Here is a 26,674-nt window from a genome sequence, read left to right on the forward strand (position 1 = left end):
TTACCTGCATGCCAATTATCCCTGGCACTGGCTGCTGGTAATTATCTAATTGCTTGTATGCTGGCATCCTTGAGTTGTGGTACATTTGATCTACTATCCTAATGATCAATCCCTGAGCACCGAGAGGTGACACTTCTTCTCCACTCCCAGGGATTTGGAGCCCACACAAATCATTAACCAAAGAAACAGATCTACTCCTAATACAAAGAGACCAAGCATGACTTCAACTCTTCAAGCCTAGAAGTAGAGATTGGGGGGAAGGGGCAGCAGGACAGAAAAGGGGACTAATGTGGACAGGGTGTTTCCCACTGGAACAGGTTACTTTTATTATGTTAGGTTTTGAGACAGGGTCTCAATAAATTGCCTAGGCTGGCTCAAACTCAGCCTATAGCCCAGTTTGTTCTTGAATTTGCAATCCTCTTGCCTTTACTTTCCAAGTGCTAGAATTCTAAGCATGTGACACCATGCCCAGCTCTGTTATGCCATGTTATACTTTGTTTTAACACACACACAATTGGCAACAGCATTAATCAGAGAACCACTGTGTTGTCTCCCTTTTGTTGTTTCTTTGTTGGAGACAAGGTCTCCTACTATTGCCTAGGCTGGTCTGGAACTTGCCATGAACCCCAGGCTAACCTTGAACTAGCAGCAATCCTCCTGCCTCAGCCTCCTTCCCAAGTGCTAGAATTATAGACATGAGCCACTACACCCTAAATATGAGCTTCTTTTCACAAACGGAAGAACAGAGGCTTAGATGTCCAAGAGTCCAAGTCAGCAACAACCCTGCAATCAAATAGGTGCTCAGCCCCAAAGCAAGGCTTTTCTAAACAGGGTCTGTCAGCACACCGGCTAGCATATAAGTCTCCATGTGCACATCGGGTATCCCACCCCTAGTCTGGGGTCTGGTAGGCTCCATTGCTTCTGAGTTCATTGGTGGAAGCTGAACTCATTGGAGATACTTAGGAAACAGCCAGGCTGTCCCCATAGGTCAACAAATTATATCACAGTAGGAAAGGTTGAATACCACCCCACCAGGGCCGGACAGTCATGGGGCAGGCCACCACTAGCCACAGGGGCACAGCCAGGCTCAGCATCTGCCATTCAGTGTCTGGGTGACCTTGGAAAAGGAGTCTTTCTGCACAGACTCCTAGTTTACTCCCTGAGAAAAGGCAATGGCCTGGCAATGCCACAGGCTGCTCCGAGGGTTTCAGACATAAATCACCACTGGGGCAGTGCTGTTGCCTGTGCCCTCCTGGGGTTGGTGACATCTTACTCTCAGCAGCCTGCTGAGGATGACTTCAGGGCCTGCAAGAAGATGCTTGCAGAGCCAGCACCCTAGCCAGGCTTTGGGATGATGGTTCTACTCTCTTCCCTTCATGACACACCACAGGCCGCTCCACTCAGAAGAAACAAGGATGCTAGACTCTCCTCACTCCCTGGTCATAGACCTGCAGTCTTAAAGTAGCTCTACGGCTACACTGAGCTCTGCAGAGCAGAAACTCTGAGCAGAGGCAGAAGGTCCCCTCCATGAAAAGGCACATGGTGATAATGTGTGGAATATTACCAAAGAGGAAACAGAGTGAAGATGAACTGAACCAAGCACCTCCTGTGTCCTAGACTGTGTCTGTAAGCACCCAGTAGGTGCTTTCACTTCATCTTCTCCATCTTCAAGATGGGGGGCCTTCTTACTTGTTCAGGGCAAGAGAAGAATTAAGTAGCAGAGGTAGGAGCCAAACCAGTCCCATTTGTCTTGAAACTCACAGCAAGAAAAACAGAAGGTCCCATGCTGTCTCTAAGCCTTTACCTTACATGGTTTTTTAGGACAGAACAACTTGGGCTTTACTCTAAAACCATGCTGACCCCTAGGGAATATGCTTATCCACCTGGGCTAAGGAGTAAAAGTCTGAGGCTTAGAATATGGAGGCCAGAGAAAGCCAGGAGACGTTTCTGGTCTGGAATCATTTGGACTCTAATTCTCTCATTTCCAGCCAGCTCTCTGGCATTTCTGTAAAATGTCCTATCTGTGGTAGGAGGATGGTGAGGACAAGGGAGAGAAACAGGCTGGCCACTGAGGCACATTCTGGCTCAGAGTTTTTGCTGTGTGCTGGAGGGGGGGCTATGAGATGATGCTGAGATGGTTCAGTGTCCCCAGAATGCTTAGCAAATAATTCACTTGGTTTTTGCCAAGCTAGAAACAGCCACAAGAATAACTTCACTTTGTCAGAAAAAAATGTAGCTAGGAGGATAATTCATGCATGTTATGTTCTCATCGTCAGTGCCCTGTGTAACCGTGAATTAATTTGCAGAAGGACACAATGGGAGATGACAATTGTTGCACCAAAATGACAAGTCTCTTTTTTCCAAGAAAAGAATGGCTCTTTACATAAAGCTGCCACTAAAATCCCTTTGGCTCAATACCAGACTTGGACGGGCTTGGGGTGGGAAGAAAGTTCACAGGTCAGGCCACTTGACTCTTCATCGGGTGCTTCATTTCCTCCCATGATGCTCCTGAGTGGGGGGTTAAGGGCCCCTAAATACCCTCAGGTCCACACGAGGGCACCATCTCCTCTTCTCTGGGGGTCTGACCCTAAAAGGATGCTCCTGGACAGTCTACAGCTCTGGTTCCTCTTCTCTAGAGCTGTCAGTCACTCTACATGTATAAGAATAACCCGACCCCGAGGCATCCTTGGTTTTTGTTATTATTTTTTGAGACTTTATTGGATCTATAATTATTCTAAAATGATTACTCCTCCAAATAACTCAAATCTCATATCTTTTTCAGCCCATATCACCAACAACACTGAAAGCTGATTATAATCAACTGTCTTTCACAGAAAGAAGGAACAAACCAAAAAAATAGATTTTAGGAGAATCCACTTGGCTAAAAGTATCTCCATCGAGCATCATGTTCCCAGCCAGTAGACAAGTGAGGGACACTTCTCTAGCAGTGCCCACCCTACCCTGGATGTTGGGCGGGCAGGCTTCAAACTGAGGAGCTGGAGAGTTCTTCTCCCCCATATTTCATGATGGGGAAAGAGAGGCCCAGGGCATCTCCTTCCCTTTGTCATTAAATGCTGTACCAGTTGCAGGCACTCTGCAGCTAGTTATGCACTGAGGATGCAGGATGCTGTGGTGCTCCCAGGTCTCTGAGCATGATGCTCAAGGCAATGCCTCCTGAGAGACCAGAGCAGGAAGAGACCTACTGTGTGTAGCCAAAGGTTGGCCTTAACAAAACTTGCACAAGGGACTCAAGGACCAGGCTCAGGTTTCTTTCTCTAGACTCTGCTCAAGCGCTCTCCTAGCGGACTACCTGCCCCTTCCTGTATGCCAGCATATCCTCCGTAAGTGACTCGGTTCCTGCACATGGCTCTCCCTTAGCTGTCCCCTCCTTCATGCTTGCTACAATTTGAGAACTCACGATCGCTGACTGTATTAACTTAATGGACTGCCATTATGTTGTCCACACAGTACTTCTGTCAGGTTTGGGCACCTGAAGGGAGAGAGTCTTTGGTTTTCTTTATCCAGTCCAGTTCATCTGGCACCAGGAGAGACCTAATGAAGAAATGAATCTTTCAGAGTCTAAATGGCTAGCAGGAGTTTGTCACACACAGGGGAAAGATTTCCAGGCATAGACACTACGTTTGAAGAAACCACTTGACGTCCTCAGAGCGACGGTTCAGACCACGGGGAGGGGTGTAGAGAGGAGGGGCTGTGGTCAGAGCTCAGGGATTAAGTTTGGGTCGCATGAGCACAAGCGGATGAGCTGTGTGGAGATGTGCGGGCATGAAAGGAGCTGTGTGGTAGGTACAGACAATGGGCAGAAAGGCTACTTCAGCCTCTGCCTGTGGGAGAGGCCTGAATGAGGGGCTCTGTGCCCTGAAGTCTCGATGAGAATACCCGAGAATTCCACAGGCCCTGAGGATTCTGTGAGGGCCTTGAAGTCTCCCCCAGTGTCCTGTGAATTCCAGGTTGGCCTTGAAGATTCTGCCAGGATCGAAAGAAAGGAAATAAAACATGAATTCATACTGGAAAGCTGAGGCAAAAGCAACAGAGTTCAGTGACCAGCCTGCGGTGTGGGAGAGGGAAGAGATCAATGCTGGCCATGAGAATAGCCAGACCAGGCATGCGACTAGAGCCAGAGACCACGACTGCAAGAGGGCAGTCCGCGGGGTGACATGATGTCACCACAGGAAACACCTTATGGAACTCCTCCTGAGTGATGAGCCTCCCTGGTCAGAAGTGGACGTGCTAGTGTTTACCCAAAGGTGATGAACTAAGCACAAGGAAGTCAGTCATGAAGGCAGGTGTGAATCTTGGGAAGCTGAGGCAGGGGGATTTAAAGTTTGAGGGTTGAATGGTGAGATCTTGTCTTAAAAAAGAAGAAGAAAGGAGAAGAGAAGTCTACCATGAAAACTAGAGAAGGCAAGGAGAAGGGGGGGGCAGAACTCAGGCGACGACCTGATGGGAAAGAAACAGCTTTAGGGAAGACACTTTCCTCTCTTAAAACTCATTTCTCAAGGAGCTGGCTAGAGACGAAACTTCCTCGAGACAACCAAATCCATGGCTCTCTTTGCTGAACTCAAGTAACACGCTTTCATGCTTTCATATTATTTCGATAAAGTGCCATTACCAGTCAGCTAGATAATGGCTTTACTCCACTCTGTAGGTCCCAATTACTGCAGACACAGTGGACATCAATCAGGTGGCTCCAAGGGGCCTTTCTATTGGTTGAGAAGCCACTTTTACTATCTTTTCACAGTACCGGAAGGTCCAGGAGCTGCTAGGAGCTACCCATCCCACAAACGGACACAGCAAAGCCTGACTACACCAAGGCCGATCTGTCTTCTAGCCCAGCATACTTGCTCTCCTCAACACTGTAAGACCAAAGCACCGTAGAGCAAACAATGGACAGGGTTGGCTCAGAACACCCTTCTCCACATAAAGAAACAGCAGAAGGATTTGTCCCAGCCCCAGCAATTATCCCAAGCACACAGGGTAAATTGTAGAAGGAATCAAAGCCGCCAGCTCACCCTCTTCCTCAGGTTGTAAGTGAGGATCAGGTTCCGGGAGAAGGAGTGGGAGAAGGCTGTGTAGAACTCTAGCACTTTCTGGAGGGCGTCCCTCTTGATCACATGGAGGTCACAGTAGGTCAAGGCCCTAACATTAGCACAGGACTGCGCAAGCGTGGCTTCCTTCCAGAACACATCTCCAAACACGTCTCCTTTCCCTGAAGAAAGAGAGTTGTCATGAGCAAAGGGTCAGTCAGGAAGGATCTGCAGTCACTGGCAGCCTGCAGGTTGGGCTCAGAGGGAGAAAAAAAAAAAAAGAAATCATGATATGAACCTTAGTAATATGTCATTCAAGAGTCTTTAAGACAGCACATAATTAATGATGATAATGTTACCCTTTTTCAGGATGATGCTGGTCACTCTAGAACGCTACCACGTGCCCCATTGTTTTTACTATACCCCATTTCCCCCATTGCACCACTTGTAGCCTGCAACTACTTTGTGGTTTGCTGTGTACCTTTGCATGTTGTGTACAAGAGCTGCATGCCCTATTTCCCCAAGAACACAATGCTTTATCTATTGTGTAGCAATTTCTTCTGAACTGGAATATTCCACCCTGGAGGAAAAGATCCTTAAGAATTGGGAAGTCTTAAAATAACTTACAAGTCCCAGGAAATCCCTGAAACATACAAGATTCACGAGGCCCCTCCCTTCTCAGAGTTATATAAGCAGTAAGGACTGTTCAGAAGAGGGGACTCTTCAGCCTGTAAGCTGCCTGAAAGTCAGGCAGAGAGCTGCAGGGTGGCCACTTTCATTAGTTGTCACCCATGCAGGAGTGGGCTTTAGTGTTATATCCACCTGCCTGCTATACATGTTTATATAAGTACTCTTCACTCATACTCTTGTGATACCTGCAACAAATTCACTTAACAGATTGGACATTGGAGGTATCATTACATTGGCCTGCCTCCAGTTCTTTCTCTGAGGTAAACAGACATCTATTCATGTCTCCCCAGAATGTCACACAACATAGTAGGAACATGGCTGGTACTGATAGGCAAAGAGGAGGTGAGAGCAGAAGTGGGCCATGAGTCTACATCTACAAGACCGTGAGATGAACATCTGTTCACCATGGTCTTCAGACGGGGAGTGTGTTTGTATGTGGGCTCTCACAGGAGCTGGAGGACTGGGGAGACTGCATCTAGAAGCAGTCAAGTGCGGGCTTCAGCCGCTCCCACGCTTGTCCCCGCCCTAAAGGTTTCAAGTATCCTACCTTCTCCACATACTCCTAAAATGTCTTCTTTACACTTGCATTTAGCATCTTTTGTCTCCAGCACCCTACAAATACATTCAGTGAATAAATGCATTATTGTAAAATGAATGTGCCTATCCCAAATCTGTATGTTGAAACAGGGTGCCTTTGGAATACACTGACATAGATAAGAGTTTATGACTTAGTCTCATGTCTGACCCTATGGTACCTTCATAAAAGGGCCCCAGAGAATTTTCTTATGCTATTTCTTACCTGTGAAGATACAATAAGAAGTGGACAGTCTGCAGCTAAAAAGACCCTCATAAGAACCTGGCCATGGTGGGCCTCTGAACTCCCAAAACTGTAAGAAAATTCTATTGCCTATATGCCAACCCTTCCTGTGGCATTTTGTCACAGCAGCCCCCAATAGGACACATGGTAACCTTCATCACTAGGTGTTTCTCCACATCCTCTAACTCAGAGATATTCTTTCATAACCACGAATGCTTTTAGCCCATGTCTACTGCAAAGCTGAATTTATTCCTGGTATAGTCTCTAGCTATGTGGCGTGATTGTTCATCTTGCTTGTAAGTTTTCAGGGCAGATAATCACAAATATGAGTTCCCAGGGAACCAGAGAGGAACATATAGGAAGAAGGAGAAATCCAGAAATGGTTGGCCAGGCTCCCTAGACCCAGACACCCCTGGTGCTCAACTAGATGCTGTTTTCCTGCCAAAGGCAAAGGAAACAGGTATAACTTGAGACACACGGTGGACTGACTTTTTCTCTAGTACCAAGTGTCTGTTTCAAGTCGATAAGATACTCCACAGTCTTCTCTAAGCACCTCTAAAATGTGAGTCAATACCTCCATCTCCTCCAAAACAAGTAAACTGTGCATGGCTTAGGGATGACTCTGTGTCTCTTGCTCCAATATGAAGGGGCGCATCCATTGCACAGAACATGGGCCGCCATGCTGCCATGCTGGGGAGGGACACACATGACGCAGATGCCCGGAGACAGCAGCATCTCGTACTGGTAAGCTTTCCACAGGGCTGGGACTCTTGGGTGTTATCATAGCACAGGTTAGACTTCCAATATGAAGTTCCAGGTAAACATAAGTGCTGTTTGGCTCTCCTTGCCAAGTTCTAATTTTCACTGCCTGTGATAAGGTGGCTAAGGCACAGGGAGGACCAATAGGTAGGAGCTTTGCTGTGGGGTGCTACCAGGCTGTCCTGGAAACAGACTTTCTTCATGGTGCTCTCCAGCACTGAACTCTGGGAACTGACCTGTAATCCTATGGCCTTCTCACACTGTCCACCATGACTCATGAGCCCTTCCCATCAATGTAAACTTGCTCTTGTAGAGAACATGCCTCCTTTGAAGAAACATGGCAAAGCTTTGGCCACCCATTCCTTCTGACAGTGTGGTTACAGCTGTAACTCACTTAGGTAGGTCAATCATGGCTGGACTTCGTCATTTAGTCAACACAGTCTGGTAGAAATGACGTTCTTAGATTTTGAGGCAAGGTCACAGGAAGCTGAAGACCCAGGTCTCTCAGAATATTCATTCTGGGAAGTCTCTATCTTGAAATCTGATCAGCCTGGGGGAGACTGAGCCACACAAGGGGTCACATGAGTGCTCTGGTTCCCTGTCCAGGCCTCTTCTGATAGCTACGGCCACCAGCTACATCAATCATCCTCTGGCTGGTCCAGCCCATTCAGGCCTTTGGGTGAGTACAGGCTTAGAGACCACCTATCTACAGCCAGCTAAGAAGCCTGCCATGAGACAAGAATGAGTGTCTTAACCAGAACATGTAAGGAGCCATGACCCAGCAGCAGACACATGAACACACAGATCATGGAGCTCTGGGCTGAGAAATGGCAGAACATCACCCATCACCCCAGCTCTTGCTGGCACTCCCTGTGCCAAGAGAGGGTGATGATCCCCTTGAAAGAGCAGGCTTTCCCACCAGTGAGAAGCAAGGAGTGTCTCTAAGGGGCCGACTCTCCCAGCCACACGTTCTGAGCACTGGTGAGACAGACAGCATTATAAGCTCTGCAGTTCTTACTGGAGGAAACATGGTATAATTAAGCTGTAACTACTGAGTAGAAGCTGATTGGTAATTTTGTCTGTTTCTTATCAAGATTACCTCATTTAAACAAGACCCAATATAGAAGCATTATGCTCCTTTAATGAAATTGGGAGTCATTTTCTAATTATAGAAGAATCGGTAAAGTGAAATAATAGCTCCTCGTGTGCATTTAATAAATGAATGTAGCTGCACAGATTTCACTTGTGAACCCTCTCAAGGGGCGCATCCATTGCACAGAACATGGGCCGCCATGCTGCCATACTGGGGAGGGACACACATGAAGCAGATGCCCGGAGACGGCAGCATCTCGTACTGGTAAGCTTTCCACAGGGCTGGGACTCTTGGTGTTATCATAGCACAGGTTAGACTTCCAACCCAAGTTCAACCATGTCTTACCCGACTTCCTTTGGAGACAGCTGCTTGGGGTACGTGATCTGGGGGTGAGAGTTAAGCATGTGGTATACAGGACTCCTTGAATCCCAAACGAACCCCAGGCTACTCAAGCAAACGACAACTGTTTTTAAGAAACACGTGACCCATGAAAGCGGGAAGGAGCAAAGCGGGGCTTTTGCAGGCCTCATAGGTGTGACACAAGTGTCTGGAAAGGGACTTCCCAGGTCAGAGAGTGACAGAAGGAAGCCATGACAGATGACTGTACACATCCTTCCAGCTGTGAGTGTGACATGACCATCCACACTGGGCAGTCAAACCACTCAGCCAACCAGTTTACCAATCAGAGTGCAGTCTGGAACATTAAAAGCTTACCGTGACTGCCTAGGTAATCCCGTTCTGAGTAGCTGTTCTGAGCTGAGGGAGGGGAGGAGATGGGGAGGGATTGCAGGTTCTCTAATTAGAGCAAGCCAACAGCACTGAAGTAATGAGTCACCCTACATACCCCCTCAGTTACACTCCTCAGTTACATAGTCTCCCCTTTGGTCATGGTTGATATAACAGTCTGGTGGGGTGCCGGTGGGGGCTGAGGAACACTTGAACACATAGGTGAGGCAGAGCTCAGGGCTGAAATCCACAGGGACATTGCAGAGGAGGGATGGGGACTCTGCAGGCAGCCTGGTTCAGTGAAGGGTAGAGGCTTCTGTAATCAGTCTCCTCACCCTCAAAGGCCACACACCCATCTCATCACTGTCAACCATAAGCTCTCTGCTGATCAGTCTGAACCATACTCACCATTCCTCAACAAGCTATGACACTTTGTTTTGAATAAATTCATATGTGTCTTAATTCTTGTTCTTTTGTTTTTATTTTAATTGATTAATTAGTTTATCTTTTGTTTTTTCAAGACAGTATTTCTCTGTGTAACAGCTGTGGCTGTCCCAGAACTCTCTTTGTAGACAAGACTGGCCTTGAACTCCCAGAGATTGATCTGCCTCTGCTTCCTGAGTGTTGGGATTAAAGCTGTGCACCACCACTGCCCATCTTATCTTATTTTTTGAGACAGGATCCCTCTAAGTGACTCTGGCTAACTTAGAACTGGCTCTGTAGACCACGTTGCCTTCAAACTCACAGAGATCTACCTGTCTCTGCTTCCTAACGCTGGGATTAAAGGTGTGTGCTACAATGTACAGTTCTGGGATTTAAAAAAAAAAAAGTGATGTGTGTGTGTATGTGTATGTGTGTGAGTGTGTGTGTCTGTGTGAGTGTGAGTGTGTGTGTATGTGTGTGTCTGTATGTGTGTCTGTGTGTGTGTATGTGGTGTGTGTGTGGTGTGTGTATGTTTGTGTATGTGTGTGTGTATGTGTGTGCGTGTGTGGTGTGTGTGTGTGCGTGCATGCGTGCGTGCATGTGTGTATGTGTGTGTGTCTGTGTGTGTGTGTGTGTATATGTGTGTGTGTATATGTGTGTGTGTGGTGTGGTGTGTCTGTCTGTGTATATGTATGTGTGTGTGTATGTGTGTGTGCGTGTGTGTGTGTGTGTGTGTGTGTGTACGTATGTGTGCGTGTGTGTATGTGCGTGTGTTTGTGTGTGTTGTGAGTGTGTGTGCGCGTGCGTGTGTGCGTGTGTGTGTGTGTGTGTGTGTGTGTGTGTGTGTGCGCGTGCACGTGTGTAGGCACACACATAGCAGCACAACATGTGTCAATCAAGCTATAAAATACTGGTGATCTTACCAATGGTGACATCTGTGTCCAGTGAAACTTATTCTATGACATCTTCATAAGCTGGGTGCAAGTCCCTGTCCCCTCCCCTGGCTTCTGTAACATTCACTGTCTTGGCCACTGTCCTTGTCCCTTCCAGGCTCCTGAACACACTTCACAGGCAATGGCTCCTCTGGAGCCTATCATTTCCTCCTCAAGCCCCACACCTCGGCTGCAGTGGGGACTTTCTTGGCTTGGGCCCTGTTTTCCTGCATCTGGACAATGCTGCTGCCAGACTTGTACCTCAAGTCCTATTCTCTCCTCCACTGGACATTCACTCAGCTCAGACCTATATATCTGAGGGACGAATTGTTCTCCTCCAAGGTGAGCCCACCATCTTCCTGGGTTGTTCACCCTGGAAACACACCCTCTTATTCCTTATTCAGAGAATGAATAACTTATGGCCACTTCATCTACCAACTGTCCCTGGGCTCTATCGCCCCTCATTTGAACAGCTGTGAAATCAGGTCAGGCCACTCTTACCTCTGGTGTCATCCTTGTTGGTCACCTTCCTCTGACCTTGGCTCTTTCATTCATTTCCCAAGCAGCTGCCGGGATGACTTTTCTAAGCTCAGGTGCGACTTTGTCCCTCTTCTGTTAAATGCTGTCACTGGATTCCCCATTACTCCAAGCCCATCTGACTAGGGCAAAAGGCTGAAGAACACACACACACACACACACACACATACGTACACACACACACACACACACACACACACACACACACACGTACACACACACACACACACACACACACACACACACACACACACACACACACACACACACACACACACACACACACACACACTTCCCAGGCAAACTGAGCAGCTTTTCATTACTACATGTGGCTCCTAGTCTTTGTCACTGTTGTCCCTGCTACAGATGCTATTGTCCCTACTTCTCTTCCCACTAGTTGATCTCCCAGCCCAGGCCCACCCAACTGGACAGGTGGCACTGAGCTCTGATGCCATGTTGTCAGGAAGCCTTCTTCTGCTCTCTGTGGCTGGGCTGGCTTGGACACCTGCTGTAGGAATTCTCACTGCATCTTGTTCATAGCACCATTACAGCTCTTAGCCCAGGCTTATAAGGCATATTGCCTTGTCTTCCTGATCAGAGATTCGCCTTTTTGTTCACTGCTGTGTCTCCAGATGCCAACACCACAACCAGCATGTTTATGGAATGAACAAATTATTGTGAAGATGGGTGAGAGCCATGGAGGGGGTGGGGTATGAAAGGCCTAGGATGCCCTGGCTGAATTGTTATAGGATATTTGATCACACTGTGTGAAAGGCGCCTTGCGTTGTTTTAATAAAGAGCCAAATGGCCAATAGCTAGGCAAGAGAGATTAGGCAAGACTTCCAGGCAGAGAGAGGAACTCAGAGTGTTAGAATATAGGTTATAATCAAGGTGTGTGGGGGATGCCAGCAAGACACAGGAGCAGGTAAAAAGCCACATGACTGAATGTAGATTAATGGAAACAGTTTAAGAGTTAGCTTGGAAAAAAACCTAAGCTAAAGTCCAAGCTTTCATAATTAATAAGAAGGCTCTGTGTCATTATATTTGGGGGCTGGCAGTCCCAAAGAAAGCTCCACAAGAAAGACTGATTGCAGTGGATGACTTTGGGAAGCCAAGTGCAGAACTCTCATGTCAGCAGCAGCCTTGTCAGCCTGACTTGCTGGCCTGCTCAGAAATGTTCCCTCAGTTCAGTGTGGCTGGGCTTTCTGATACACTGAAACTTTACAGGCAAATTTACAAACATAAATAAAAATCATGCATGTTAGAAATTACCCTACAGGTGGGGACTGGGAATAGGGATGAGGGAAGATAATAGCAGGATGTGAGAAAGAAGAAGCCACCTCTCTTCAAAAGCATAAAGCCTTCACCCCTGTGTCCCCAGCCTCCCTCATGCAGTGATGCCCTGTGAAGAAGGCTGACACCCCTGACTGACTGAGGCCTCACACACTACAGAGTTCAGTTAGAGCAGCGTCTTAGGAACATCATGATTCCCCCTCTACTAATCACAATGGCACTTAATTGAAATTAGTCAAGTGGCTCTCCACAGCTAGCAGACTCCAAAGCCCCACAGAGAGCAGACCCCAGAGCTCCACAAGCAAGCAGTGGACCCCAGAGCTCCACAAGCATCAGTGGACCCTAAAACTCTGCAAGCAAGCAGACCCCAGAGCTCCACAAGCAAGCAGACCCCAACACAGAAGCACTCACCACACAGTCCACCTGGTCCCCATGCAGGGATGCCCCACAGGGAGGAAAGAGTAGAATGGGAGCCCGTTCTCCCCTCCCTGGCTCCCAGGGATCCTGGGAAGCATCTCCAGCCAGGATTTGTTTGGTTTCACCATCTCTAAAATAGTGAGGGTTCATCTTGTTGAGGCTATTGAGGTGGCTGTAAATCTCTGCTAGTTAAGCCAGTCCATCGTCACTGTCTGGCCAAGGACAGCTAGAGGGAGGGACGATGGCACAGGCAGAGATGAGCCATTTTTTCCTGATTGGACTGGAAAAAGCAAGAGAGCACTGCCAAGACATCATTTTGAAAAAATAATAAAAAAAAATCATGTTTAAAAATTATGTCCCAAAACTGTCTGGGAAATGTCAAATGATGTGGACATTTTCAAGACTGACTTGAATTTTTTTAACTATCATCTTGAAAAAATCATGTGCCCATTTATTATCTGTGTGTTTGGTACATGAGTATGATGTATGCATGCATGGGTGTATGCATGACTGTAGAGGCCAGAGGTCATGCCTAGTGTATTCCTCTGTTGCTTTCCGCCTCATTTTTTTTTGAGACAGAGCCACTCAGTGACCCTGGGACCCACTGACTGGCACCCTCCCACCGTTGCCTCCTCAGCTCTAGGATCTCAGGACACACATACCCCTCTTTTTACATGGGTGCTGAGGTCTGCACTTAGACTGTCATGCCTACACAAGTTCTTTACTACTTGAGCCATCTCTCTGGACCTGCACATGCTCTTTTACAGATAACTTGAAACCCAGACAGATTTAAAAAGAAAATGAAACTCTCCTCCTGCCTCACTAACATCTACCCCAGCTTTCTGACAAGGATGCTCACAGAGTCTCAGCTTGGTGTGCTTCTCCCCCATGTAACTGGGATTGCAGCATATTCAATTAATATTTGACCTACCGTAACAATTTCCTGTATCATTTAAAATCCCTCGTAAGCCTTCTGAATGGCTACACCCTGTTTCTTTAACAATGCTCTCAACAGCTTGGTCATTTAGGGAAAGACTCGTAAGTTCTACAATGGCTTTCATTTCTCTTTTCTGCTTGCCATTTCTGCTGTCAACTCTTAAGTCTCTAGCTTGAGACCTGGCTTCCTTTGCTGGTTCTGACTCATCCTCTTGTCCTGGTCCCAGGCCCACTTTTAAAGCAATGCAGGCTGCACCTCGGTGTAATGTCCTTGCGCCCCTGGATGGATGGATGGATGCTTAGAGCTTTCTGTTTCCTGGCTTCTTCTTCCCCACTTCACATCTCATTGCTCATACTTTTCTCGCCTGCTTCCCTGACCGCAGAATCCCCCTTCTGGCCTCCACGTTTGCCCCCTTTACATTCTGGTATTAACATTTACAACCTGTCAGACTCTCTGTCCTAGCTTGTTTTCTACAAGACACTGACCGACAAAAGCTTGAGGAAGAATGGGTTTATTTTGCTTCTGTGTCCCTAAGATCACAGTCTAGCACGACATGAAGTCAGGGCAGGAACCTGGAAGCAGGAACTGAAGCAATGGGCAGGGAGCAACACTGCTGACTGACTTGTTCCTGCCAGGTTCTCAGCTTGCTTCCATACCCAGGACCATCTTCCCAGGCGTCACACCACCCACAGTGAGCTGGACCTTCCACATTAATTATTAATCAAGAAAATTACCCATAGACTTGCTTACAGGCCAGTCTGATGGGGCATTTTCTCAATTGAGGTTCCTCTTCCCAGATGACTCTAGCTGTGTCAAGCTGACAGAAAACTAACCAAGATGCCCCTCCTCCTGATGGCTCACCCCACCTACACCTCCCAACTAAGTCTGTCAAATTTAGCATGTCCAGTTAAAACTGAATTCCAGTGAATAAGTGATCTCCCTCAAATTGCCTCTCTCGCAATCCTTGGGAAAAACTCATGCTAATAATTATTCATTGTTTTTATGAAATTTAAATGTCCCTAGTGGGACTTCTCTACCCTTGCTGGGCACACTGTACACTCCTTGTCTCTGTCATCACCCACGGTGACCTAACAGTTTCCCTGTCCCTCTGTCCAACTCAGTGCTTTCAGATCACAGCCCTAAGGATGTCACACTTCAGTTGCCAGTGCCTGGCTTCTCACCATGACACGGTGCCACCACGCTAGCCCTGATGCATCACACAGGTCCTGTGTCTTACCACTGTCCTTTGGGACTCTTGGTTATAGCTCGGAGGCTGGGCTTTGAGGTAATATCACCCACCACATAAATCCTCCCCCTGACTGACCCATGCCCTACCTTGCCAGACAATATCTGACTCCCGCCTTTCAGCTGCCATCAAGGCAAAAATCTCATGGCCCTATCTGTCAATCACTAGGGAGGCTCTTCCACTAAACAGTGGAAAGTAGGAAAAATGTTGAAAATCAGTAACTTCATATGGTTGAAGCAAAGTTCATAAAAGGCCCCTGCCTAGGGTTCCTGTTTCCTATCCTTCTCCATGTTCATCACCTCCCTCTTCTCCACAGCTACGGTTGAAGATGTCAAACCACACAAGGCTTTGTGGCTCTGACAGGGTACAACAGGGCTAGCCTTGGGCACACTGAAGCAGGAAGCCCTGACCCACAGAAACACCATGGCTGGCTCCGCTCACACTGGCCTGAACCTGCCACTCACATGCCCCTCCAGTATCCAAACTACCCCAAAGCCCAGCGCCCAGCCCTACCACACTCCTTGGGGCCTCCCAAGCTTTGACTTCTGTGAGCATTTGCTCACCAGCTTGCTCCAGGAGAGCCACACAATGGGCCACCTGTGCTCATTGTCACTGAGCATTTGTCTCAGTTAAACACAATGTTCCTCTAAGATAAAGCCTTTCTTTCTTTATCCCTGGAAGAGACCACCACCATAATCCCCCATGACAGCAGACGCTGCCTTAATATCCAACAAGAACAACCACCCAAAGAAGCTCCTTATCCGGGCAAAGGCGAGGTGGCCTTCCAGCTGGGCAAGTGAGAGAAGCAAAGTTCCTCTGTGAGCAGGCACTAACTAACCTGCATGATTAGCAAGGACCTAAGTGGGGTCCTCAGGCCCCAGGGACAGCACTGGGGAAAGGCCTGTGCCTAAGAGGTTAGGCCTGCCCTGCACTTAGCTCACACTGTTCTCCCATCCCATCCTTGGCCAGGCTCAGGGTCATCCAGAGACTTGGGCACACTGAAGACAGTTTCCTCTAGTTGAGAGCTGTGCCTGCATCTGCAAGAAGCATCATGTGCCCATCTTCCCTCCTCTTCCATCATCTTCCCTCCTCCTCTTTTCCTTCCCACCCCTCGGCCCTGTTGACCCTCCAGGATCCATGGGAAGCCATTCCCTAGTCCTTCCCATCACACTGCACCAGCTGCACTACTGTGCTGCCTCTGAGCCCGGGCTTTCCTTCCCACCTGCCTTCCACCTGCCCCTTACTCCCACACATCCTTCCTGGTTCCTCTCCATGCCTTCCAATGGAACCAGCGCTTCCATGCCACTCCCTGTCAAAAACTCTCTCTGGATCCCTCATCCCTACAGGAAAAGGTCCACATGCTTACCCGAGATCACGAGCGCCTTCACAGTCTAGCCTTTGCCTGCTTTTATTCTTCTTTGGTTTGTCCGCTTATTTATTTTGCAGTCATAACTACCAGACCCAGGGCATGACAACATGGTAGACAAGTCCTCTCTCCAGCCCCTTAGCCTGCTTCCAACTCCACTGTTCAGTAAACAGCCCCTGACATCTCCCATGGCTACGTGCTTGATACCAGAGAGACAAAGTCAAATAGACCAGGGCTGAGAAAAGAGGGGTAAGCAGAGTACAGGCTTAGCAGACACTGGGAGGGAAGCCTTGGGGACTCAGCCAGTTTAGTGGCAACTTCATGGAGGCCACCATTGTGTCTTCCTTCTGCTATGAGACACAGCCTGGTGGAAGACTTCTGTCTCACCTATTAGAGTATAAACAAAACGAACAGGACAATCTGATGAAACTGTAAATGAAGTTTTCAGATGCAAAACCCATATAACTGACTTAACCCCAGTGAAAGGAGCTCCTACCAGCTCTGCAGGTCTGAGACAGAAATGCTGGGGGAAAATCAGCACACACGAGCCAGTGGGCACGCTAGGCTCGGCTCGCTCACGTTGGTCAGACACAGAACAGCAGTACATCTGACAGGCAGATGCCAGCGGAAGGCATGGCAGAAACCGATGCCTGTGCCTTTCCATTCCAACTGCTTTGAATAAGATTTCACTGAAAACGCTCCTTGTTCTTGGATTCTGCACTAAAATTAAATGGAAAATGGGGATGGGATACTATAACTGAAGGGAGAGCCATATCATCAGGTTGTAAATGTGTGAACTGGCAACAGGAGACCAGAGGCTGAGGTGGGGGCAGCAGATCCCAGTGCCCTCTCTACAGCATCCTGCTCTGACCACTGGTATCGTTCCCTTCCTTAGTGGGACACTGGGCACACAACAGTGCTCAGCAGCTACTCATCCCACGATACCCCAGAAGCATTCTTTGCCTTCTCCATGACACAGTGGCAGATGTCTAGAGCCAGTTGCTCCTCAAGCAGACCTTGAGGGCTGGGATAAGGTTTAGTTACCACAGTGCCCCACTCATGACAGCGCCTGTTCAACAAATCTGGGCAAGAGTAAACTAAAGGGCATCGGAGGACAATGGCGGTCTTGTTCACAAACCCATTTGATGCTGAAACTCTTCCTAAGAAGAAACTGATTGCAGTTCATTGGGCATAGCTTATTCTAAGGAGAAGGGAATTTTAAAAAGGTCCAAGTGTGTTTCCAGGGAACAAACAGCTTGGAATGTTACATGCCTTGAGGCCCAAAGGACAGGTTGACTCTCAAAGAACTTGTCATCTCCTTTTATAGAATAAAAGTCTTTTGGCAAGTTATTTAGGATATCGAGCCTGGACCTACTTTTGGGGCCCAATCTGGCTCTTGGGAAGCATAGGAGGCTTTTTTTCTAGCCTGGACATCTTGAGAACAACCAACATTTTGAATCCAAAGCTGCTGAGCTATATTTGAGGTCCAACCACAATGCTAACTGGAGCAGGCAGGATGCCCAGAGGACTAGATTTGGAGACGCAGTAAACCTGTCAAATCAACCAGGTTGTGGGGCTTCTGCCTCTTAAAAAGGACAGCATCAGCAGGGAGGGGGGTAAGGAGTGGTCATTTGCCCTTCTCATCTCTCTTCAAGGCTACTGCCCCTCCATGCCTGAATCTATACTGCAGGTGTCTATGGCAGGGCATTAAAAATCTCTGATCATTACTCTCCCTCTCCCCCTCAACCCAATCCCTCATGTTGCCATGATGTCTTGATGGAGGGGGGATGTATTCTGGGGGGTCAGTTAGAAACCTGATGCAAGGGAAACTTCCACGAATCTATAAGAATGATCCCAGCTAAGAATCCTAGCAGTAGTAGATATGTAGCCTGGACTGGCCATATCCTGTAATCAGATTGGTAACTACTCCAGTTGTCATCAGAGAGCCTTCATCCAGTGACTGATGGAAACAGATGTAGAGATCCACAGCCAAGCACTGGGCCGAGCTTGGGGAATTCTACTGAAGGGAGGGAGGAAGGGTTACACAAGGCAGGGAGCTGGGGGGTCAAGGTCATCACAAGAGAACCCACAGAAACAACCAACCTGGGCTCACAGGAGTTCACAGACTCTGGGCGGACAGCTAGGGAGCCTGCATGGGACCGGCCCTCTACATCTGTGTGACAGTTGTATAGTTTGATCTACTTTGTGGGACTTCTGGTGGTGGAAGTAGGGTCTGTCCTGGCTTCCAGGATCTTATTCCTAATACTGAGTTGCCTTGCCCAGCCTTTATACAATCTCAACTGGATATGCCATGCTTTGTTGACAGCCATGGGGAGGCCTGACCCTTTCTGAACAGAAACAGAGGAGTGGATGGGGGGCGGGGTACAGGGAAGATGGGAGGAGGGAATGGAAGGCGAGGAGGGAGGGGAAATTGTGGTTGGGATGTAAAATAAATGAATAAATTTAATGTAATAATAATAATAATAATAAATCTCTGATCATGAACACCTCAGGATGGATTTCCTGGAAGAGTAAATGGTGAGTGATATGTGGAGAAATTGGCCCAAGAGACATGACCCCAAAGGGTTACTTCAAATCTAAATTCAAAGAATTGCTCAGCAGTTTCTTAGTCCTGCAAGAAGCCTGGCTAACCCAACACCCTCACTGATGAATCCTGGCTAACCCAACACCCTCACTGGTGAATCCTGGCTAATCCAATGCCCTCAGTGGTGAATCCTGGATAACCCAACGCCCTCATTGGTGACTTTAAAGGCAGGGGTATGAACCACTTAATTCATCTACACTACAACAATGTCTTCCTCACTCCTGTATCTGGCACACAGCCTAACTTCTCTGAGATGAGGGAGTAAGGGACAGCAGGATGAGACTGTTAGGCTCCATGGGCACCATGGTACCCAGCAGACAAGACAGACTTCATCCCCAACCCAGAATCAAAAGACTTCCCCAACCATCTGCCAGCACATGCTGAAGGAATATAAATCACCCTTGGATTACCCTGAGTACAACGTAACCAAGAGGGAAGGCTGGCAAGGTGCCCCAGGAGCAAGAAGGAAGCTGTGTTTCAGGTAACAACAAAATCAGACAGGAGCAAAACTCTGGCTTTAAAAATATCACCCATCTCTACATAACCAGCATCCTCATTCTAGCACCGATGGAACCATTTCACCCCTCAGTTCTCTGAGAAATCAGTCACACGTTGAACCTAAAGCACACAGCCACAAACTGCAGCTGTACCAACAGCATCCAGGACCTGTGATTCCACTAGCCATCACTAAGATTTTGGTTCAAATGCTGGGCAGGAGCAGAGGGGTGGAAGACCCAGGGGTGCTGGAATGGGACTCCATGGGCCACAGCTGCTATGACAACACTTCCTTAACCTCTCTGAACTTGCACTGTCTCACCTAAAAACTGGGAATAACAAAGCTACGTTGCAGGATTGCTGTAAGGGTTAAATGGGGACCCATCTGCACTATACAGAGGCACCAAGCAGATGTCCATAAATGACGATTAGACTGGTGACGGCCTGTCCCCTTGAAGAGACGTGCTCATTGAAGAGCTATTCTGTAGCCGCTTCAGAAAGTTTCTCCAAGGCCACTGATGGTCAGCCTCTCAAATGCCATCCTGTCCCCATGAGAAACCCTACCATCCTCACTGACTTTTCTCTCTCCTAACAGCAAACCTGTCACTGGATTTCTTTAAATTCTACTTCTTACCTCTACCCACGTCTTAGTTCATTAAGCCCCCAGATAACATGGTTCCCACCTGATTTCCCTGGCCCTGCAGTCCAGCCTCTACCTTCTGTCTTTTTTCACACATACAAACATGATGGTGCCCCTTCCCTGCCTTCAGTTCACCACTGCCCTCCTCCTGCCAGCCCCAGCACAATCTACATCCTTTAATGTGGTTCCTGGAGCCTTTGGTCTATCGACTCCCTCCCAACTTCATCTCTCACCATGGCCCTTCCGTGTGCTCATGCCACACGAAGTGACTTGTAGTTGACCTCTGTGAGTCACACCTGCCTGCCTCTGTCATACAGGCTTCCACCTCTTTTTGGAACCCTGCCTTTACCCTGCTCTGTGCTAACTCATTTTCAACTGTTGGCTTCTTCCTGGGTGTCATGTCATCTAGGAAGCCTTCTCACTTGAATCTCCAGTGAGATGCCCCTTCTGCTACATTCTGAATGATTGCTTGTTTGTTCATCTCTTCCAGGAGCTGCAGCCTCTTGAGGAGAAATCCCTAAGTGTCTCAAACAGATTGGTCCAAAGCAGACACTCCACCTAGATGAATGGATGTTAGAAATGAGCCTGCCCTGAGGAGCAATCTCTGATTAAATGTGGCTGTCCAGTGACTAAGACAACCTCAAGTAGGAGACCAGAATGGCATGGAGAATGGGCAGCACGTACCTAGGATGGCCACCACCTCGTCATCCTGGATCACCTCCAGGGAGCCTGAGACCACGAAGCAGAGGCTGTCCACACTCTCCCCAGCATGGTAGATGAGGTCCCCCGGGGCGCAGTGCACTGTCTGGAACTCCATGGCCAAGGCCCGCAGGCAGCCATCGCTGGCCAGCCGGAAGGCGGGGTGCTCCTTGAACACTTTGCGGTTCAGGTGCACGCAAATGTCAGCTCTCATGTCCTTGGGACAGATCTGCAGGACCTGGCCAGACAAGGAAGAGACAGTGTGAGGACCACTCCCCAGCCTCATTCACTCAGCTCCCTGGGCACAGGGCAACACCCAGGAGGCCAGACTGCACTCCTATGCTTCAGTGCCATGGGAAAATCAGGCAGTGTCTAGATGCTAGCTCAGTCTGCTGAATGCTCAGTACATGTGTCTGAAAGTCAGGGCTAAGAGTGTATAGGGCATGAGAGCGCCTCTCTGAGAAGCTGGAGTTTCAAATGACAGCTTCAGAATGTGTCTGACTGAACCTCACAGAAGGAGAACGTTCCAACAGGATAGCTAACACAAAGGCTCTGCAGGCCTGAGCAATCATCCACCTAAGACAGGGGAGGGAGGGCTAAGGGACATCATGCAGAGAAAACACTGAGCATGGAGACACTTGTGAGTCATTGACGGTAGCCAGGGACACAGATTTAGGGGACTGATGTCATCTGGGGCCCCTGAGAGGGATTAGAGGGCTTTGATGGTGTGTGTGTGGGGGGGCTGCAACAGAGGAGTCAAGGGGAAAGGTGGGTGAGAGGAGCTTGGACTGGGATGGTTCAGTGCAGCCAGCAAGAAGTGGCCATGTTCAGATCACATCCACAAACAAGTAAATCAAGCGCATACGCACGCGCGCGCACACACACACACGTGCATGTATCTCAGGGGTACAGCATGATATTTCAATATGCATACAATACATGAACAAAGTAAACAGTGTATCCATCCCTTTAAATATTCATTGTTCCTTTGTGTGGAGAACATTCTAAACACTCTCTTCTGGCCATTTGGAAACACAGTAAATTGGTTAAGAGGTACAAAATTACAGGTAGGAGAAACAGCCTAGCATTCTGTAACATAATGGGGTCACATTAAGCTACAGAGTGTATTCTGATTATATAGCTGCCATGACCTGCTGATAGAATGCATATGGAATGGTATTTAAAGAGACATCTGAGAGTCCAGCCTGGTCTACAGAGTGAGTTCCAGGACAGCCAGGACTACATAGAGAACCCTGTCTCCAAAAAAAAAAAAAAAAAAAAAAAAAAAAGTAGACAAAAAAAATCTGCTCTCATGGAGTTTACTGTCTAGTAAGAGGAGGCAAAAGACAAGCAAAATAAACAAAATTTGGTAGCAATCACTGAGGACAACAAGGAAGACAGAAAGGACAGGGAGTGTAACTTTATATTTGAAAGTGTGTTTGCTAATTTGGTCCCCACAGAAACTCTAGGATGTGCTTTTAAATTCTGTGAGTTCAGATGAGGAAGCTGAGACACAGGGAAGCCCAAAGTTTCCCAGCCAGGAAACATCAGATCTCAGCTTTCACACTAGGTGGCTAGGCATCAGAGCCTGGTTACAGCCTAACCAGCTATGCCAGAAGGCAGTTCTGCAAAGCTAATGGGTTGCAATTTGACTGGCAGCATCCCCACCCCCATCCATAATACTGAGGAGGAGACCCAGAGCTCTGCACATGCCAGACAACCACTCTAGCATCTGGGCTATGTATGCCCCCAGCCCTGACTTGCAGCATTTAAAAAACAAACCAGCAACAGCAAACCATGTGGATCTTGTTTTTTTTTCTAAATAACTGAAAAATTGCCCAGCTTTTCAGAGCAAGAGATATTTCTGTGGACTAAGTGTTTGCAAGAAACCACTGCATAGCTTTATGGCAAGCATTAAGAGACACGATAGGACACCTTCCAGAGGGCTTTTTCAGAGAAATCAGCAGTGTTTTTAAAGCATTTTTTTCTGTGCGATTCTGTAAACCAGGTAGGGGGCATGGAATCAGGTGTGATCATTCAGTGGCGACTTCTTGTGGTGCTGGGGACTTCCCAGGCCTCGTTCCTGTCCTAGAACCAGCCATCTGCCTCTGCATCTGGGGTTTCTGCACCAGCCTCCCCAGATCAGATCAGCTCTTGCCCTGGATGTCTTCACTTCCTCCCTTCAGTGTCTATGTGGAGGTGGAGCAGTGGGTAGAGAGGTCACATGACTGAACCCCCGGTTACTGAGTAGTAACTTAAGTACTCTGTGCTTCATCTCTCCTGTAGAGTACTGACTACCAACACTGACTCCAAAGCTAAGGTGACGCTGCAGCACTTGTCTGAGATACATCCCTGTCTCTGGGTGCCTCTGCATCCCTGTGTTGGGCTATAGGATGGACAAAACACGAGCCTCTCTGAGAGAACGGATGGAGGAGTGGTGGAGGCACAAGGCCTTGGCCGAGAGATCGTGACAAAGGAGACTAATGCAAAAGTGCTGACCCAAGGGTTTTCTCCGTGTGGATCACAAGCTGGTGGAGATACACATATCATTTCCAAGCAGTGTCCAATAGCAGAACCAAGGTTAATTCTCCAGGTAAGTTCACATTCAAGTATTTGCTTTCCTGAGTTAGTCTCCTGCATAATGGTTTGATCAGGAGGCAATCATTTTCAGGACACTGATTCCAGAACCATGAAAAAGACGTGTGTGTGTGTGTGTGTGTGTGTGTGTGTGTGTGTGTGTGTGTGGTGGGGGGGGAGGATGGCAAACTCTGGGCTGTGTAGCGTCTCCATTGTTGTTCCCGTCTGCAAGTTCTACACTGCAGTAAGAGGATAGGTAGCATGCCCTCTCTCGGAGGGAGGGGCTCAACCATTAGACACACAGCCTCCCACAGCTGCCCTCTCAACTGCCAGGCTTTGAGATGTCACTCTTGAGAGTTGTGACCATGAAGAAGCCTCCTCTGGGCCGGGCATCGATGGGTCAAGGTTGAGGCTCTGGATTCAGTCCTGCTCCAGCCTACAGCTCATGTGTGAACTTGAACAATGCTTAGCTCCTGGGGCCAAGTCTTCCTTTTTGTGTGTGGGATTTTTGTGAGATTTCATATGCTGTGTGTTGAAACATCTGGTACCTAGCTATTTGTGGGCCCTTATTCAATGTCATTACAGAGCTGTCACAGTCCAGGAGGTCATCGCTAGCCCAAAGGCCATAGAGGCCATGTGGTCTTCAATGTATTCTAGACATGGGAACTAGGGGAAGAGAGACTCCTGATGTGCTCAAGGTCACCAGCTAATGACTGGAGGGAAGGGAGACTCCAGGGCTGGCTGCCCCCCCACCCCCCACCCCACCCCCTCCACACCACCCCCACCCCACCCCCATCCTCCACACACACACACACACACACACACACACACACACACACACACACGGCTGCTGCTGCCTCCTTTTGCAGGCAGGCCTCTGCCATGAGATGCTGCTACAGCTGGGCCTCTGAACCAGGAAGTGAGGGTGGAACCCAAACCCTCCTGGAGGCAAGCAGGTGAGCAGGACAGGAATGCAGTGCTGACAGTGCAGTGTCCCAGGCAGTTCCCCTGCCCAGCCCTGCAGGAATGGGGATGAGGAAGGGCTTTTCCCAGACACCAGGATCTACAGAGTCATTCTAGCGGCTGGGAAAAAGGAGCTTCGGGGCAGAGATCAAAGTGCTTTCTGCTCCATCAGCTGCCAGGCACCCACAGAAGCAGCAGGCATTGTTGCCAGTGATGAGCAGGAACAAGAGGTGCAGCTGGGGTGGGGGAGCCGGCAAAGCCAGGAGTCAAGAAGAGCCAGCTCACACCCTGCCCATCTGGGAGGCCTGAACCTCAGCCGTCATCCCCCTAGTGTGCTCTACATCCAGATGAGGCGGAGCCTGAAAGATGGCTCGGCAGCGGTGTCACAAGCACACTCCCGAGCATGAAGACCTGAAGCCAATCCCCGAAACCCAAATGAGAGGAAGGAAAACAAAACCCATGACAGGCCGTGACACCGTGCACACACATACACACATGTACACAAGCACACACCCATGTACACACACACATCTGTGCACAAGCACATAGTAGAACATAACTTTAAAAATATTAAAAGAGGGAGACTAGTAGGAAAAAGACAAGCTTTGAAACCAGATGAAAACTGGGTCCAAATCCTGGTATCACCCTAGACCAGGGGAAGTAAAAAGTATGAACTAAGCCTCTGGTCCCCCTCACTCAACAGAGCTTCCAGCCACACCTTCCCAAGTGGAAGTGAAGCCCACACAAAGCATGGTGGGTAACAGTCACACAAACTAACATTGGTTCTTTCTGTTTTCCCTGACAAATGTTTGCCATGTAGCCCAGGCTGGCCTCAGACTCATGGCTGCCCTGCTACCACCCCACAAGTCTGAGATTGATTACAGGTGTGCACCACCACACCTGGCAAAATGCCTGTTGTCCGTGTATGTTCAAGAAGTGATAGTTGGTGCTGTAGTGGTTTTATCTTGGTGCATAGTGGTCAGACCCAAAGCAACGAGCTTTTCAAGTGGAGGGTCAGCAGAACTGAGCATTCCTTAAAAATGGCCAGCACTCAACCATCTGTTCAGATAGAGGAGAATGGGACTGTGACTGCTGACCACAAAGCCTGGTCAATCTGGATTTCAAAGTGTCCATAACTATTTTTGCCATAGTGTTACCGTTTTCCTAATGCTACTGTGGATAGACAGGTTTTGGCCATGAGGGGAGTGGAATCAGAAGGACTAAGGAACAGAGAAACTGAGTTGAGGATAAGGCTTTGGTCCTGGGCAATACACAGAGCAGGGGATGGGTTGGGCTCAGGGCTTGTCTAGCACACATAGGCCTTGGGACAGTGGGTGTGGTAGTGCACACACATTATTTCCAGCACACTGGAGATAGGCACAAGAAAATGAGAAGTTCAAGTTCACCCTGAGCTACATAGAGAGATCCAGGCTAGCCTGGGCTACATGGTACATCTCAAAGGGAGTGGGGGACACGGAGATAATTCATAAATTAGCCCTCTGTATATTTTCTCTTCTCTCAGGAAACCACACACATTTCTGCACTTTACTGGCATGAATCTGGAGTAACACAACTATCGGAAAACAACCATGCCCAGGACGGTTTGCTACTTGCACAGCAGGATGTGACAGTCGCCAGCTGGTGGCTAAGGCACGGACAATCACCAGTATTGCCTGGACTTGTCTGAGGTGCAGTCTTACCAGGGTAATTACTGACCCTGGCCACCACCCCTGGTGCTCATGGGTCTGGGATGGCAATTAGGAGTTTTAATGACAGTGCCATGTGATTCTTATCAGGACTGAGAGGAGGAAGAGACAAATGAGAGAGTAGCCTCAGGACATGCCAATTCAGGAGAAGATAAAAAATAAGCAAGAGAAATCATATTTAGTGCAGTGGTTCTTTAAGAAAAATCAAAGTTCACCTTTACAAAGCCATGCCAAACATTATATATATATATATATATATATATATATATAATATATATATATATGCCAATCTTGGCAAGCATGGAGCCATCTGAGAAGCTGGGGCAAAAGGAAACAGCTTCCCCTGCCCAGGTTCTTCATTTTATCATGGTCAGCTTTGGGAAGTTACCCTAGACAGCAGGACATCTGTCCCCCTCATTCCAGGAGACATGCCGTGCCTTTGATTTCTTAAATTATGGCTCTTACTTTCTGGTCCCTCATTAAGGACAACAGAGAGGTGATGGGGAATGTACTTCTTTGTATGTTTATCTTATTGATTATTGAATAAAATACTGTTTGGCCAATGAGACAGCAAGTTAGACAGGATTAGGAGTCAAAGAGGATTCTGGGAAATGTAGTAGAGAAGTGGTGATCCAGGCAGGAAGTGACATAGCAAGGAGACTCATATTTAAGCAAAGGAAACAGGAAGGGCTCCCCTTTTTCCCCTTC

The 26,674-nt window shown here is 48.2% G+C and overlaps 1 protein-coding gene across 2 annotated transcripts in view; it reads right to left on the reverse strand.

Moving 5' to 3' along the window:
* Kcnh1 (potassium voltage-gated channel subfamily H member 1) overlaps positions 1–26,674 on the reverse strand; it is a 268,751-nt gene that overhangs the window by 52,418 nt on the left and 189,659 nt on the right. For both annotated transcript variants that reach the window (XM_035445712.1, XM_035445711.1), the window contains exons 9-10: positions 20,706–20,958; positions 5,031–5,227 (exon numbers count right to left, since the gene is read on the reverse strand). In XM_035445712.1, the coding sequence (XP_035301603.1) occupies positions 5,031–5,227; positions 20,706–20,958 (450 nt within the window). The remainder of the gene's footprint in view (positions 1–5,030; positions 5,228–20,705; positions 20,959–26,674) is intronic.

The sequence above is a fragment of the Cricetulus griseus genome, chromosome 5, assembly GCF_003668045.3.
Source record: "Cricetulus griseus strain 17A/GY chromosome 5, alternate assembly CriGri-PICRH-1.0, whole genome shotgun sequence".
NCBI classification, from domain to species: Eukaryota; Metazoa; Chordata; class Mammalia; order Rodentia; family Cricetidae; genus Cricetulus; species Cricetulus griseus.